The 16,634-nt window shown below is 54.5% G+C and overlaps 1 protein-coding gene across 1 annotated transcript in view; it reads left to right on the top strand.

Moving 5' to 3' along the window:
• Window positions 1-16,634, top strand: part of PTPRN2 (protein tyrosine phosphatase receptor type N2) — a 686,072-nt gene that overhangs the window by 659,631 nt on the left and 9,807 nt on the right. Inside the window, 2 exon segments of the mRNA XM_060107962.1 lie at window positions 3,664-3,717; window positions 6,051-6,115. Of these exon segments, the coding sequence (XP_059963945.1) occupies window positions 3,664-3,717; window positions 6,051-6,115 (119 nt within the window).

Here is a 16,634-nt window from a genome sequence, read left to right as displayed (position 1 = left end):
TCGGTAAATAAAAAGGAACGCGAACCCCCCCGGGCCCGATTTTGAGCGTCTCGTTAGAGAGAAAGCTGTCCTGCCCTCACTAGCGGACAAGGTTGCTCTCATGTCCTACCTGGGCCGTTGGTATGATCACACTCTCAGAGCACATCGCGCTCAGACACGGATCGCTGCTTTGTGGTTTTCGGTGTCAAGCAGCCCCCAGATGTCAGCCATCAGAAGGTGAGCCGGCTTCTGAAGACACTGGTCATTTCAATGCAGCGGGGCGGCTCAGCTCCCTTTGAACAATAGACCCGCGTTCGTTCCCGCTCTGGCCGAGCGCGGTCGTCAGACACCGAGATGTGTAATTAAATATTCCTGGCGCCCAGAGGGAGCACATTTACACTTTAAAGAGAAACTGCTAAGCTAAGGGATAATTAGCGTCACCCGCGAGGGCTTCGCTGTAGAAGAACTCTCCCTCTCTGCTGCTCTTTCACTCCTGGCTGTGCGCAATGACGTCCACTAACGCTGCTCCCTGTAGAAATGGACAACCCTTACTTTGCCAGCTAATGAGCGGTGGCCAGTGTCATTTTTGTGATGTTGCAGCTAGTAATATGAGCCCAGTTGCATAGTCACAAAAGTGATCATTGGAAACTGTGACTGTACTGCAGGGACAGAGTGGGAAGCCCCCTTTCTGAGCCTCTAACGACCTCTGACCTTTGCTTGCTGTTGGTTGCATGGCGGTTCCTTCTCACTCAGTGACCCATGGGTTGGTTTGTATTACTAATCGTTCTTTCTCGGTGAATGCCTCCTCTTGCAGTAGATACGATACCCATCTTACTCAATGTTTGCGGCCTCTTGCTTACTGATGATTTGTTCCAGTAAAAGTAAAGCCAGACAGCTGTGCATTGCTCATCTTCATGAATTATCCGCATCTCTCTCTCGGGTCGACCAGATGAACGCTTTGGTGGGCCGTGTGATGCTTCTGCTTTTCTCCTTGTGATGCTTTATGTGGTAATAATACAAGTACCTGGTTCTGTGTAAATAAAATTCTAAACCGTGGCCGCACACTGGATTTCCACTCGCGCCTCCTCGATGGCTTGTGGCTGTTTGTAAACAGGTTTAGCACAGGGAGGGGCTGGCATGAATATTAAAATTACACTGAAACCTTCTTGGGTCCTGCCGAGGCAGCCAGTCACAACACGCTGGAGAAAAGAACATTTTAAACATGTCGTACAATAGAGACCAGAATTGCAGTCTGGAGAAGCAAGTCACAGCCATAATAGCCAGTAATTTGCTTTTTAGCCACATTTCTTAGCCAAGGAGGTGATTCCTACTGCGTCTGGCCAAAGGGGGCCCGACCGGCTAGCTGTACGTGGAGCACTGCTGTTCCCTTATGCTGTTCTTTCCTGAAACCAGCACGTTTCAAAGAAGGGCATCTTGTCATTGTGTTTGTTTCTTTTTCAATCTACCTTTTTTGTGCTTGGCCCCATCAGAAAAAAATGAGCAAAACTGGGGGATTGACCAAAAGTTGAGTTTAGCCTTTAGAAACACAGACAGGCCTGGCAGGTAGGAAACATAACAGGGGGGTGGAGGTGCCGAGCTGAGGTGGTTCACACCTAAAAGATTCCGTGATTGAGAAGCGTCCAGGAGGAAGTACTGTTTGAAGGTGCACACCCCGGCTCTGGTCTCACGGGCAAGCAAGCTCCGTTCTGCGCACACGCACACACACACGCACACACAGCGCGTGCATCATGCCTGGACACACACACGTGTGCACGCACACACACCGCGTGTGCATCCTGCCTGGAGACACGCGTGTGCACGCGCACACACAGCGCGTGCATCATGCCTGGACACACACACGTGTGCATGCGCGCACACACGGCCTTTATTGGGCTGGCGGGCTCCCCACTGCTCAACTGGAGACAAGTTCTTGGGGCCTGGCATCTATTTTGTCGGAGCTAAAGCTCACCGTTGCCTTGACAACCTGAGTCGAGAAGGGGAGGTTTTAGAAGGAGCCGGTAGATCTCTTTTCCAATCTCTTATTCTCAAAGGGCTGAGAACTTTCCAGGGATCCTGGCACAGACGTTCCCTCAACTTAATCACTTCCCCTTTCCTCTCCCCTAAACCCTAACACTGGGGTGTAGGTCAAAAGCAAGGATAGGCTCCAGCAGAAGCAGTGCCGTGGCCACGAGGACGCTGAGCAGCCTGTTGTACCCGGGTTTCTGGGTCCTCACCTCCCAGGCTCTCTAAGGTCCGGGCTTGAAGCCTGGCTCTCAGCCAGGGAGCAGCCACAGAGCACGTGCCGCTGCCCCGATGGCCCCGGGCGTGGCCGTCTCCGGGCACATCTTACGTGGACTGTACGGCCACCTCCTGCCACTTCCCTCGTGCTGTTCTGAGGGTGGAGTCTCCCTTCCGAAGCGCCTATTCTGTTCACTCCATAGCGGAAGTAGGAAAGCAACACAGCTCTGACATTTGGGCAATAAATGTCATTTTATGTGACATTAAAATACCCACTCAGCTCACCCATCAGCTACAGCACTCGACTCCCTCCCAATCCCACACCGTCTCAGGGATTTGTAGCAAAAGAACCCGCTGGTTGAATTTCCACTTTCAACTATTTCCATGCTGAGCAGACAAGCCTTTGCAGAGAAATGTGACATTTTCCCATTTCCGGCATGAAGAAAAAAGATTTTTCTCTACTGTCATTCTTTTTAAAATTTTACTTCACGTCTTATATCATAGAAATTCACAGCACATTTTAGAGCACACCCCCCTCACACATTTTTTTCCTCCAATTAACCAAAATTCTGTCTTTAATTTTCTTTATTTAGAAAGATTTTACTGAGAATTTGGATATAATTTGTAAACATGATTAGTTGTTTCACTGAACAAAAATATCAAACAAAAACTATCAAGCTTATACAGTGAATTTCCTAGCAGCGCTCTGTAGTGATTTAGGATTTGGTTACAAAATCTTAATCTATGCTTCTTGTTAATTTTCATGAATTCTGACCTAAAATCTGCACAACCGAGTTGTTTTAAACATAATCAACGCTTCTTGTTAATTTTCATAAATTCTAACCTAAAATCTGCACAAACAAGTTGTTTTAAACATAATCAGATTTATAAAAATGGAAATATGTGTCTTGGACATAATTGAGGCTTCTCTGTAATTTAGATATCCTTACAAAACTGACAGATCAAGAGGGTCTTTAAAATGCTGTTCTGAGACATCACGGTAATGTTGCATTCCAGTGTGATGTCTAGACTGTAAGAAATTCCGAGTGTAAATTGCAAAACTCAAAACTTTAAGTGAAGAATCTAGACATATCACAACAACAACGGAAATCAAATTAACTAGAGCAACCAAGAGGAGGGGGGAGGGGGGAGGAAGGCTCAAACTGATGGATCTGTTGACCTCAGGCCAGAGTTCGTACTTGTAAAGGGAAAAAGAAAACTGTGAAAATGTAAGAATTGTTTTCAAAGCTCTGTTTAATAATTTAATATTGAAAAGAAAAATAAACCTTTGAAAATGTGTGCATAATTTTGATCTTCTTTGTCAAAACAGGGTATTGCAAAATGATGTCCAAGAGACGGTCTGTTTGCTTTGGCGTATGGGTTGTTTGGATGGCTGCTGCAGAGTCTAGTACATAATCATAACTTCTGTGTCTCTCTTTATTTCAGAAAAGTAAACAAGTGCTACAGGGGCCGTTCTTGTCCAATAATTGTCCACTGCAGGCAAGTACAGCTTTTAACCTGGATTAAGACGTGTTCACGCCTCAAAGGTACCCGCTGTTAAATATAGGACCTGAACCTCCTGATGGCTTAATAAGTATATCTAACTGGTGCTTCTAAAGGAAACCGAGGATATACACTTATTTTGTCTTAAACCCTCCTGGGACTGCTGCGCAAACGCTCTGAGATGGTGTGTGTGGTGTGTGGAGGGGTCTCGGCCGAGCACGCCTTGCAGACATTTGGACCCTGCGCAGAGACGGGCCAGTTATGAACGGGACAGACCTGGAATCCAACGAGTGGCCTTCGGGTAAAAGTTCAGTGGCTCAAGTGTCCTCGAGTGGGTTCCCCCCAACCAAGAAGAAAGATCCACTGGAAGAAAACTCCCTCCGAGGGTGAGCTCTCCCCCGAGCTCCCCACCCACCTACTTTGGTGAAGAAGTGTGCTCCACTGTCTAGAACTGTCTTGCAGAGTATTCCTTTCTGCCTGGGATAAATAGGAGTCAGGTCTCCAAAGATCAAACACCAAGTGTGTCCAGTCAGTCAAGAAGTCTGTGCGTGCATCTGTCTGAGTGTGTAGGTGTGGAATGTGTGTGCCTGTGTGGCTGTGTGTGTGCACCTGCATGAGTGTGTGTGTATCTGAGTGTGTGGGTGTGGAATGTGTGTGCCTGTGTGGCTGTGTGTGTGCACCTGCATGTGTGTGTGTATCTGAGTGTGTGGGTGTGGAATGTGTGTGCCTGTGTGTGTGCACCTGCATGACTGTTTGTGTGTGTTTCTGTGTTGGTCCATGAGAGAAGACGAGGAACACAGAGTATGGTCTGTATCCTCGAGAACTGGACCAGAACACCTTTGACCCTCCTGTGGAGCACAACCATCTCTAGTTCTGAGGCAGATCTGGGCAGAGCTGTGTGATGTGAGCTGAAGGGAACTGAGGAAACCCTCGGCCGCAGGCCGGTCACTCGGGCGTCGGCGACACTGGCGTGGCGGCATCCCCACCTCTGGAGCGCAGGTGGGCACAGTGCAATGCAGAATCATTCTCTTTCCAACCGAGGCTTTTTCCACCGTTTGTTTGAGAAACACGTTGAGGCCAAACTCAGTGACGCTTTGCTGTGAAAGGATAACCGACAGGCTCCCGGTCCGCTGGGCGGCCCACAGGTCCGAGACTGAGCACAGTCACACAGCTCCCCAAGTCCTGAAATGGAGACGCTGGTCTTCTCCTTAAGTTGGCTGATTCTGCCAGGAGTATAAGTGTAAACACCATCCTCTTACTTACATGCTGCCTGTGGGCGTGAGAACAGCCTGCTTGACCGAAGGACCGTCTCAAGGCACATGATGCAGGAGGAGAGGTGCAGGGCTACTTCCTCCTAGAAGAGGCACCTTCCTTTTCCCTCATTGGCTATTGTCGAGCCACAATTCAGAACGTTTTTACAACTCTCGTCCAGGTGGTGATTATTCCCATTACAGCTGGGGGACGAGGGGGCATGAAGAGACTCTGTTGCAGTGACGGGGGACACGTGCACCCCACTCCTGAGAGGGACGGACAGACGGACCCCGAGGGTGTGGACACACGAGACCCGCGCCCGCCCTTCGTCCCCCGCTCACAGCCGGCCACTTGCAGACACTTTGAATACGAATGTCATCAACTCTGACACCGCCAGGCATTTCTTTATTTCATTTTTTTTCTGACAAAATGTGCTGAATCTTTGACCAAAGAGGGGAGAAAAAAGGAAGAAAGGAACAAATCAGCACAGGCACGATAGCTAATCCACACTGCTGTTAGCTCAGGGCTGAAAGCTCTCCAGTCTCCTCCTCCTCCCCTCCCCCTCCCCTCCCTTCCCGTCCCCTCCCCTCCCCCTCCCTTCCCCTCCCCTCCCCCTCCCCTTCCCCTCCCCCTCCCCCTCCCCTTCCCCTCCCCTCCCCCCCTCCCCCTCCCCTCCCCCTCCCTTCCCCTCCCCTCCCCCTCCCCTCCCCTCCCCCTCCCCTCCCCCCTCCATTCCCATCCTCCTCCCTCCCCCTCCCTTCCCCTCCCCTCCCCCTCCCCTCCCCCTCCCCTCCCTTCCCGTCCCCTCCCTCTCCCCTCCCCTCGCCCTCCCCTCCTTCTCCCCCTCCTCCCCCTCCCCTCCCTCTCCCCTCCCCTCCCCCTCCATTCCCATCCCCCTCCCCTCTCCCACCCTGACCCCCCTCACCCCCTTTCTTTCTCTTCCTCTCCAATTCTCCACCCTGCCCTCCTCTCCTCTCGTGGGCCCCCCTTGAGTACAGAGGGAAGATGCCATCGTTGGCGTGTGGGGAGTGGGGACAGCATGGTGCGTTGTGTCCTCATCTCTCTCCTTCTATTGACAGTGACGGCGCGGGCAGGAGCGGCACCTACATCCTGATCGACATGGTTCTGAATAAGATGGCCAAAGGTAAGACTCAGGGCGGGGCTGCTTTGTTGTGGCTCAGAGCCGGATGGGGTTGCCCTGGCAACCTCAGTGCAGTAGTCACAGAAAGCCTTGGGGAAAATCAGCCTGTTGTCCCTTTCCGGAGTCGCAGGAAAGCTGTTTGCAGCAAGCACGTTCATTTCTAAGGTTGCTCCTTTGTCCCCTCGTCCGCCCGGGGTTGCACCCTGGGCTCAGCGCACAGTAGGTGATGGGTCAGTGCTCGCCGAGGTCGTCCTGTGGTAACGTCAGGAGTGAGGAGAGGGTGACCCTGATCCTTCAGCTTCAGCTCCGAATAGCTGTAAACAAATCCCCCGTTATTAAAGCCATATTTGCAAAATTCAGAGCCACCTAAAGTCTCTTGTAGTGATTGTCTCTAAAATAGGTCACCTTTGGATGCCCCTCTGTAGCATTGTTTTAGCCCATGCATCGCTCTCCGTGGTCCTGGGCCTTTCCCTCCTAAAGACAGTGTCCGGGGACTTGGGCTTAGAGTGCTGTGATCTGAGCACAGACCTGGGATGAGTTCATGGCTTGGGTGGAGTTTAACCCATGAGAGTGCAGGGGCCAGACGGGGCTGGCGGCTCCCCAAGTGTGGTCCACAGAACAGACCCATGAGGTGTCCCCTTAGAGGCCAGAGTGCGCTCCATAGTCAAGGGGGAGAAGATTCCCTCAGACCCGCCTCTGGGAGAACCATGCACGCGTCAGCAGGGAGACCCTAACCTGACCTGAAAAGGCACTTCCTTGTTCTTGAGATGCCTGTCAGCCTCCAGGGAACTTGGGAAGGAAACACTGGGGTGAGTGACGTCTTACGGTCTCCTTCCCGCCTGTGAAAACGTCTTCCTCTCTACGTTGACACACACTCATGCACACACGCACACGTGTGTTCTTAGCTAAGGCGCCCACCTTCCAGGACACCCACCCTTCATCCTTTGCCTGGCAATAAGAGCAGACACTGATTATAGACATGGGTTTCTATACATTGTCACACAACTGTCAGCATCTCTGAAATAGGCATCTGTCTTACTCCATTTCTCCTGGTTAAAAGAAAAACAGAACACATCTTATATCGATGTGTGAGGATAAAATAATAGCCATTGTGTTACACACAAGGACTAGAGAGCTGGAGCAAGTTACCAGCCCTACAGCTAGTAAGCATAGGACTAGCTGGACCCAGGACTGGCCCCCTGCTGGCTCCAGGGCGGGGGTGGCTGGGGAGGCAGGGGTGCGGGACAGTGGGCCAGGCTCACGCCACCAGAGACCGTATTTCACGCCCCGAAGTAGCTCTGAGCTGTGATGTGCAAACAAAGAAACAACGAAGCAAATGCAAATGCTCTGATGGTGCTTTTAATAACGTGTTTTGGTTTTAGACCCAAAAAGCTACCTTTTTTGGCTGAAAGGTCGTTTGTTCCCCGTCCAGTAATGCCGCTGTGTCCCATCCACTGTATCTGTCTCTTCATTTGCAAACGCGCAGTCACTACAGGCCTGCAGCCCGCAGCGGACTTCCTGCTCCTTCCCCATCCTCGGGCTCCCCTGTCTGCTGTCACGTGTAGCCTTTCCCTATCAAACCAAATGCCTTCCGACAGTGCAGATCCCCTTGCGTGTTTGAGGTGCCGCCTTTGTGCGTAAGCAAGTGACACAGGAACCCACTGCGTATACACCGTGTGGCATGGCGCCCGGCTCGTCCGAAGGACAGGGGCCCCAGCGGTACCGGTACCGGGGCGGGGGGAATACCCGGGTGTCCACCCAGCAGGTGTGAGGGCACCTGGAGCAGGAGAGTGCCGCAGCCCCGGGGGCGGGGCCGACTCCCATCCCGGCTGCCCCCCGCCCCGCCAGCCCCTGGGCCCGAGGTGCCTGCCCCGTCCTGTCAAATCCCACTTGAAGCTCGGCTGCGGCAACAGTGCAAGCCCAGCCATGTGGAACTGGCCCGGGAGGGCGGTCTCCAGGCTCTTTCAGAGATTGGTCACCCCTCATTCTGCTCCTGACCTGCTCCCCTCTGCCCGGGGGCCCGTGCTGTGAAATCCCCTGACCCGGGGCCCAGGCTGCAGTCTCGGGACAGATCAAAGGGCAGGGCGGCCCCTCGGCCTGCGAGGTGGGCCTTTCCCAGGCCGCCCCGGCGAGCGGCCGCCGGGGTTTTGTTCTGGGCCGGGCTCGCGGGGCCGGGCGGCCAGGGCCACCTTTGTCTGGCCTGAGAAGCCGGAGGCCCGTGCTGCCGGCCCGCGTTCATCAAATGATCAAAGGCTCTGGGCCTGGACACGAAACCTTTCTTCCCATTTCCTTTTCTTAACGGAATGAATTGCAGGAGGACCGAAGAATGCGTCTCCCAAGCTCTCCTGCAGCCCGGAGCCTGCATCGGCCCTGGGCTCTGAGGCTGGCCGGGGACACTCGGGCAGCCCAGCCAGCCACAGCCTGGAGCCTCGACCAGGCACACGGGCTTCGAGGAGTAAAGCCTTTGATACAGCAGGAATCATAAGGGGCTTTCAGCACTGTCTGGTCTGTCAGCGAGCAGACAGGATGCGGTTTGAAGTCTGAGTTGGGGGGCTCGTTCTCTGCCCGGGTTTGTGGCGGGAAAGTCAGGGGTCAACCTGTAAAATTCTTCCACACATTTTTCCTGTGGCTGCGAACACATGTCTAACTCAGGGTTAATATTTTGGGTCAGGATCAGGGTTTGGTAGCGTTCCTCTCTCACCTAGAGACTGAGCTCAAACGTAGCAATGTTGGTTTTGCCGCCGAGATATTTTCCAAGCTTGTGCCTTTTACATTTTTGTCCGAGACCTCTCCTTGCCCAGGGTTTTTCATATTTCACCACAATTTTTCAAACAAATGGAGAGCGCCAGGCGGATGGTGGGGCTTCCCAAGGATCACATGTGCTGGGTCACCCAGAGGTGGCCTCACTGGCTGTCCCTCACCGGGGGCCACGGAGGAAGCCCCACCTCTGGGAAGCTGGCCATGCCACCCTGAGCCTCCTGGCTCCTGGGGTGTCCGCAGGCCCGGACTGTCCTGGGGGGCCCGTTCCTTTTGATTGGCAGGAGCTGCAGTAGGACTGGGATTTCATCATATGACGTGGGGTGCCAGCCCGAGTTGGCAGGTGCACCTGGAGATGCCTTTTAAGCTCCTGTCGGCCACGAGTTCATCCTAAGTGATCTCAGCACGGAGTGTGAAGGGATGTCCAGCGCCCGCGTGGCTATCTGTCCAGCTCCCAGTCTCCATCCTCAGGAAGCTCATCTTCTTTACTATTTCCCTGTCACATGGTGACATCAGTAAGCATGTCCTCATACAAAGGGATGTATAATCTCCATCATACCTCCTGTCTCTGAATTTGACAGCTCTTGGGACCTCATATGAGTAGAATCAGGCAGTTTGTGTCCTTCTGTGCCTGGCTTATGTCACTGAGTGTCATGTCCTCAAGGTTCACCGCGTTGGAGCCAGTGGCTGAGGCTGAATGACGTTCCATTGCAGGGGTGGACCACAGGTAGCTTATCCGTCATCCATCTATAGACACTCGGGTTGCTTCCACCTTTCAGCTATTGAATTAATGCTACTATGATCGTGGGTGTGCAAACATCTCTTTGAGCTTCTGCTTTCGATTCTTTTGGGTTATACACCCAGTGTGGAATTGCTGGCTCGTATGGTAGTTTTATTTCTAATTTCTTGAGGACCCTCCATACTGTTTTCCACGGCAGCTGCACCATTTTCCATTCCCACCAACAGTGCATAAGGAAGGGCTCTAGTTCTCCACACCCCCTTCGACATGTGTCATTTTCTGGGGTTTTGATAGTAGCCATCCTCATGGCTGTGAAGCAGCATCTCGCTGTGGTTTTGCTTTGCATTTTCCTAAGGACTAGAGATGTTGAGCATCTTTTCATGTGTGTGTCGACCATTTGGACATTTTCTTTGGAGAAGTGTCTATTCAAGTTCTTTGCCCATTTTTTAATTGGGCTGTGTGGTTTTTTGTTTTTGAGGTGTAGGGGTTCTTTATATATTGTGAATATTAAACCCTTATCAAATGTGTGATTTGCAAATATTTTCTCCCATTCTGGGAGAAGTAACACTTCATGGCTCATTGAACTTTTAAAACCCAGCACTCCCCCAGAGCTGCACTGTTCAGGGCATTAGCCACTAGCCACGTGTGGCAACTTACATGATAAGATTGAAGCGCTGACCACATGCCAGGCGCCCCAATAACACAGGTGCCCGGTGGCTGCCAAACAGGCGGTGCAGACAGAAAACACGCTTGTAGCAGGAAGTCCCGTTGGGTGGCTGTGCTCCAGGGAGCAAAGCTGAAGGTGGCCGTCCACGTGTGTCCGGTCCTCCGTCTCTTCTGTCTCTCGCCCCTGCCCCCACCGTCCCTTCCTCTGTGGCCTTGGACTGGCCTCCCCCCTCGCTCGTGTGCCCGGATGTTAAAGAGAAAGATCTCAGGAGGCCCCACGTGTTCGCAGCCCCTCTCTCTGGGCCACGCCGGCTCCTTCCTACAGAAGCCAGGACCCGGCCCTGGTCTGTGGGGGACGTGCCCCACAGTCCCTTCCCCACTCATGGGCCCTGCTGTCCCCCTTGGCCGCCATCGCGGTATCGTTCCTCCTTTTGGCAAATATGGGCTGAACCACAGAAGTGCCGTTCCAACCTAGTACTTACTGAGCACCCAGAATACATGGTGAACAAGGGAAACGATCTGTTCTCCCGGGCTTTACACTCCACGGGGAGAAGCAGGTGGTGGCTGCAGCTTGTGACTTGGGGCAGTGAGCACCGTCGAGGCCCCAGGATGCAGGGACAGTGGCGGGGGGCACTTCACCCCACGCCTGTCACAGAGCCCCGTACGCATCTGTAGCCCGTTCCTCACAGCCCCAAGGGGCCCTGAGGGCTCACTTATTCTGACACTTGGTTGCAAACTGAGGAAGCTGATCCCCAGAGGTTTGGTGACCTGCCAGAAGGCATCCAGCTGGCCAGGCTGATGCGGAGCCCTGGTCTTTCTGCAAATGACAGAGCCCAAGAGGTTAGGGGGCAGCACTGAGGAGGCACGGCCAGGCGGTCCGGGGATGGGCGGAGCAGGTGGCTGGGTCTGTTAGGGCCACAGCAGAAACTCCACCAGGGAGGGGAGACAGAGGTCAGACCACGGGGACCTGGAACCACAGGCTCGCTGACTTGCATCCATCTGGAGCCGCTGGGGAAGGAGAACGTACAGCGGATCCCGGCAGGATCGACTTGGTGCCGCTGGATTCAAGGGCTGGAGCAGGCAGGACCCCAGGGGTCTATGTGCACAGGGGTCTGCACAGAGGGCCGAGCTCGCCCCTGGCCACGGCCGTGCACGTGGACGGCGCTTCTACAGACAAGACTGACTGGGAGAAGCAGGCTGCAAAGAACAGGGCACGTCGAGGGGGAAACATCTTGTTTTTATGTCTGGCTGAAGCATGAAAACCCGAAGACCCAGCAGAAAATGAATTCTACAGACCAGTCTGCCTTCAGCATGGCTTCCAGGTGGTGATGACTTGTCACCTGCTCATGCAGGTTTCAGGCTGAAAAAAGTGTCCAGAACAGGGTGGGGTGGGGAGGGCTTTCCTTTAGTTGGAGAAATTGTGTCCCATGAGGTGACAGGTGGATATTCCCTTCTCTGTTCATCTGGCCAGTTGGAGCTGAGACTTGTGGGGTGGGGACAGGGGTCCTGGGAGCAGTATCACTGGGGGTGTGACCCAGGCCCAGGTGACACGATAGACAAGGGACTAACAGGCGAGAAGCGAGAGAAAATGGGGCCAGTTGTTCCTGGAAAACATCCTGAGCCCATCTTATCCGGGTCCTCTTGTGAACCACATTGCAGCCCGTAATCCTACACTTCGCTTCCTAAATGGTCTCTGTCCTGTGGATCATCCCTGGGCAGGTAAAGCTGACAGTTCTGTGCTCTCTCTGACCCGCCGATGGGCGGACAGGGGCCCCGTGGACTTCGGCACCACAAGGGGCACTCCTGGCCGGTGTGGAACCCCCTGCATCTCGTGGGTCAGATCTGCTCACATGGCTTCTCCCCCATCCTGAGTCACCTGTGGACACAGTCCCACGTGGCCGATGAGAAGCCGGGAGACCTGGCTGGACCCCACCCGACGCCGGTCCAGGGCTGGCCCTCCCATGCGCACTTTGCCCGGATGAGCGACAGCTAGCTTTGTCACCCAGGTTTTCCTCTCTCTGGTCCCCAAACCCAGACTGGCCCCCCACCCTGTCCCCGTGAGCATCACCACCGTCCATCCTGCTGGCCCCTGGTGGGCCTGGCTGGCCGTGTTTGGCAGGGTCGCCGCAGCTTAGGGGCCACAAGAGTCCTTCAGCATCGCTGGCTGCCCACCGCCCCAGAGTCTCCCTGCCCCGGAGACCCCGGAGGCCCAGCAAAGCCGCTGCGGCCCCTCTCAGCAGCAGCTCACGGCTCCTCCCCAGACAGTGAGGGTCCGTCCCCTGTCCTGCCGAAGACCCCTCGTCCCTCCCTGGTGGCAGGAAGTCCCCGAGCACAGCAACCCTGGTCGCGGGGCAGTGACGGCTCAAACACTGTGAAGTAGGAGCCTGAGGCCTGTGCTCCGGCTGAGTGGCCGCGCTCTGCGGGTGGGCAGGGGTGTTGAGGACCACGCCTCTGTCACTTTGCATTAGTGACCCTCCCGAAAAATCCTGCCACAGTTGCGTGAACTTGTGTTAGAACGTCTGTGACAAGGGCCAACCGTCTGTGTTGTCCTTAAGACCTCGCGGTGCCCGATGAGGCCTCCCCGGACCCTGCCTCTCCTTTCATGGGCGGAGACGGTGTGAGGAATCCAAGGAACGTGGTCCCCGTGCTGCTATCAGCTGAGTAACTAAGTAGCCTCGTCCCCGGCCAGGCCACGGGGCCGGCCACACCCTCAGCTTCTGAACCAGACATAGACTCGGGGGCCGAGGTGGGAGGAGGGGCCCGGAGAGCCTTCGATGGGGGTTTTGTGAGTGGCTGAGAGGCCAGCTCCCCGGGAGCACTTGCCCCTCGGTTCAAGGGTAACAAGGGCCCAGCCCCTCGGGGAGGCCATCTGTCCCACGAGGCCCGGCCGCCCACCCTCCTGCCCCTGTGCTCTGATCATATGGGGACTCAGGAGTGTGTCCGTGGCCCCAAGTGCAAGATCCTGGGTGGCACGGGAGGGCCGCCTCAGAGGCCCCCCTGCTCCCCTGAGACTGGCGTGTCGTTAAGGGCTCGGTGGGCTCCCTGCAGCCACAGACGTCACCTGGATGACCCGCCCCCGTCCCCTTCGTAACTCTGACCCGTCCACTGAGGACCTGAGTGTGTCCTGGGGCTTGTGCGTCCTGCATGGTTCCTTGTCACATGGGTGGAACCGGGAGGCAGCGAGGTCCCTGCCGTCAGCTTCCCATGCACGCGCTGTGTCCGCGACGCCTGCCTTCCCGGGGCGGGTGGTGATCTGAACGGCGTGCTCGTGGAGGCCTCTCAGGCTGCTCGTGGCCGTCACGTCCATCTCTTCTTTACACGTTTAACGGTCGCCCTCTTTTTTAACCACTGCGCACTCGCGTGCACTTGGGTGCCGCGTTCTCGGTGTCGACGCCGCCGGCACCTGCGCAGCGTCACAGACACTCTGGCTCGCTGAGCATCGCTGAGCATCGCAGGATGCGTCACACGGTTCCATCACCTCCTGGAGCGGAAGTGGCGGCAACTTTGCAGGCGATACACCCAGGCCTGCTTTTGTTTACTTGTATTTTTTTATAAAGATTTGGAGGCATCCTAGCTTCTCCTGACAAATGATTTCGAATTTGTTTTTAAAAACATGAAAAATACCTAGTTTGTTTGGGTTCTGAGATACTTGATTTTCAAGTGAATATGATGCCAATTTGTCTCCTTTGATCCCAGTGAAGCCTCATGAAAGGGAGATGATCATTAATCTAGAAAGCCAGCAAAAAAGTCTTCCTTTTTTTTTTTTGCGGTACGCGGGCCTCTCACTGTTTTGGCCTCTCCCGTTGTGGAGCACAGGCTCCGGACGCGCAGGCTCAGTGGCCATGGCTCACGGGCCCAGCCACTCCGCGGCATGTGGGATCTTCCTGGACCGGGGCACGAACCCGTGTCCCCTGCATCGGCAGGTGGACTCTCAACCACTGCGCCACCAGGGAAGCCCCTTCCTTTTTAATTTTGATAAATCTTCAGTTGATTCAGAGCATCCAGAAACATGAAGTAGAAACTGCTCGGCACGGAAGACCCAGGACAGAGTGTGTGCGTGTGCCTGTGTGCGTGCGCGTGTGTGCGTGTGCACCGTGCGGGAGTGTGTGGGAACGTGCCCACGTGTGTGCACAGTGGGAGGCCAGGGTCTGGAGGCGGCACCTGCACCCAGAGGCACCCAGAGGCGGGAGGAGGGCTGCCCTCCGGCTGTGGTGCCCCCTGACTCCCGGCGTCTGGGGTCAAGGCTCGGTCATGCTGCTGACCCAGAGGAGCCCCAGCTGTGACATCCAGCCCTCCAACTGCAGGGCTGAGGCCTCGCGCCATCCCCGCCCATCACTGCTCAGCCCTTCCTTCCCAGACGGAGCTCAGCCGAAGACCAGAGACTCTCAGGACCCAGCTCGGCGCTCAGACACCGCTGCCCTCGTCCGGGAGCACAGGCATTGCCCCCCACTGCTCCTTGCGGCCTCACGACCGTCACCGCTCTTCCTTCGATCCTTTAGGTGTGTTTAGCAGAGCTTTCCTCAGTTCTCCCAGAGGGAGGAATTGAGACAGTTTCCTCCTGCAAAATAAAGGCCTTTCTCTCTTGTGCACTTGACGCATGATGGCTTTTTTTTACAAGAAAAAAGGATACATTGCATCCCTGCAGTTTGCAAAACCTTCTGCAACCAAATGTATTTCTGTTTATTACGTGATGATGCTGAGGACGCTGTGGACGCAGAGGACGGGGAGAGACAAGGGCGCTTCTCGACCATGAGCCGCGGCCGCGCCGCCAAAATCCGAGAGCCCTGCGCCCTGTCCACTAGCCAGCAGTCACCAGGGGAAGTCAGGGCAAGCCTCGTAGGACGCACCAGTGGCCCATTTGCCAGGCTTTCTTTCACTTTGAATTGACTCTCGCGTCCTAAAAAACTGTTTTAATATTGCTCATACTAACGTTCTTTTAATGTTTCTTGTTTGATGGCAAATACTTTTTTTATCTAAAGCTTAAAAACCCCTGTTGTCTTAAAAATGTATTTAACAGATAATGTGAACTTTGGAGCCAGTGGTCCCCCCGAGCACACTGGGAAGCCACAGCGGCAGCCCTTCGTGTGTGTTGGTCAGTGCTCGGGGTGGCGCCGGGCCAGTGTCTCTCAGGACCCTGCCGGCCACTCCGGCCTCGAGTCTGCAGTGCACCTGCTGGGTCACTGGTGCCGGGAAAGATGGGTCAGACTGACTCACAATCGCCCTGTGCGGTGCTGGGCCCAAAGGCACCGGCTGCCTCTGCCTATGTTGTACATTCATGGAATCACCAGCTTAAACCGACCACAGGATGACTTAAATAAGCACATACATTCCTCTCGTATCCAAATAGCGGTGATGCTTCTCAAATAGAACATGCCAGAAACCTCTCCCTGAAATCACACCCCGTCTTCTGTCTGGGTTTTATTTGCATCTGTTATAATTAATTCCTCAACTATTCACATGCTTTTCGACCTGAGCACCGCACCTCATGTGTCTGTTCGCCTGGACCTTGACATGTGATCAGCAAAATGGGATTTGTAGAGAGCATTCCATTTAAAAAGCACTAGAGGGAGCTTCCTAGCTATTTGGGGGATTTAAATAAATCCTTTTACCGTCAGTAAAGCCTTTTATAAGGTGATGAAGGACACACACCCCTCCCTCCAGCCCCGAGGCTCTGGTTCATAAACGCAGACTGTGTGTCTCATGCAGCTCAGGGTCACCAGGATGCTCGGGGTCATTGAACAGGATGCAGGGCCGTGCCTCCCCGCCCCTCATAAAAGATCCTGCGTGTGCGTTCTATTAAAACTTCTCTCTCTACACACACTTCAGATAACTAACTCTCCTCAATCCTAATGCGCAGGAAGACAGCAGCCATCCACATCGGACCACTGATTCTACCTGATAAATCCATGACTTCTCTATTTTCAGCGCTGTGCATTTCGTAAGCTTTAATTTGATTCCCTCCACTGTTGAGTCTTGGCTTCAGGCTAAGCGTGATCTGAGACGTGGTCCCTGGGCGTTCCGCGTTCTCCAGACCCTGTCTAGGGAAAACCTAAGTAGGCTTTCTCCTTCCTCTTTCTCACTTCCTCTGTCAGCAGTCGTCCGAAGGAGAGTGCAGTGAAGAGAGAGGTTTCGTCCGTAGCACCTGAACAGAGCGTCGCCCGGTGGCCCTACAGTCTCCCCACGGAGCTGCCTTCGGAGGGGGCCTGCACGTGGCCCCAGGCAGAGCCCTGCAGAGTCGCTCCAGGGTGACAGAGGAGGGACGGGGTGTTCGGGACTTCACGCCGGTTCTCTTGCTCAGACTAGCCCTTCGGAAGAAAAGGGCAGTTGAAAGAGTCTTTCAAACCAGTTTCAAGAACTAAA

The sequence above is a fragment of the Mesoplodon densirostris genome, chromosome 9 (genome assembly GCF_025265405.1).
Source record: "Mesoplodon densirostris isolate mMesDen1 chromosome 9, mMesDen1 primary haplotype, whole genome shotgun sequence".
NCBI classification, from domain to species: Eukaryota; Metazoa; Chordata; class Mammalia; order Artiodactyla; family Ziphiidae; genus Mesoplodon; species Mesoplodon densirostris.
The sequence above is the reverse complement of the archived record's forward strand: the minus strand, read 5'-3'. Positions and strand labels throughout refer to the sequence as shown.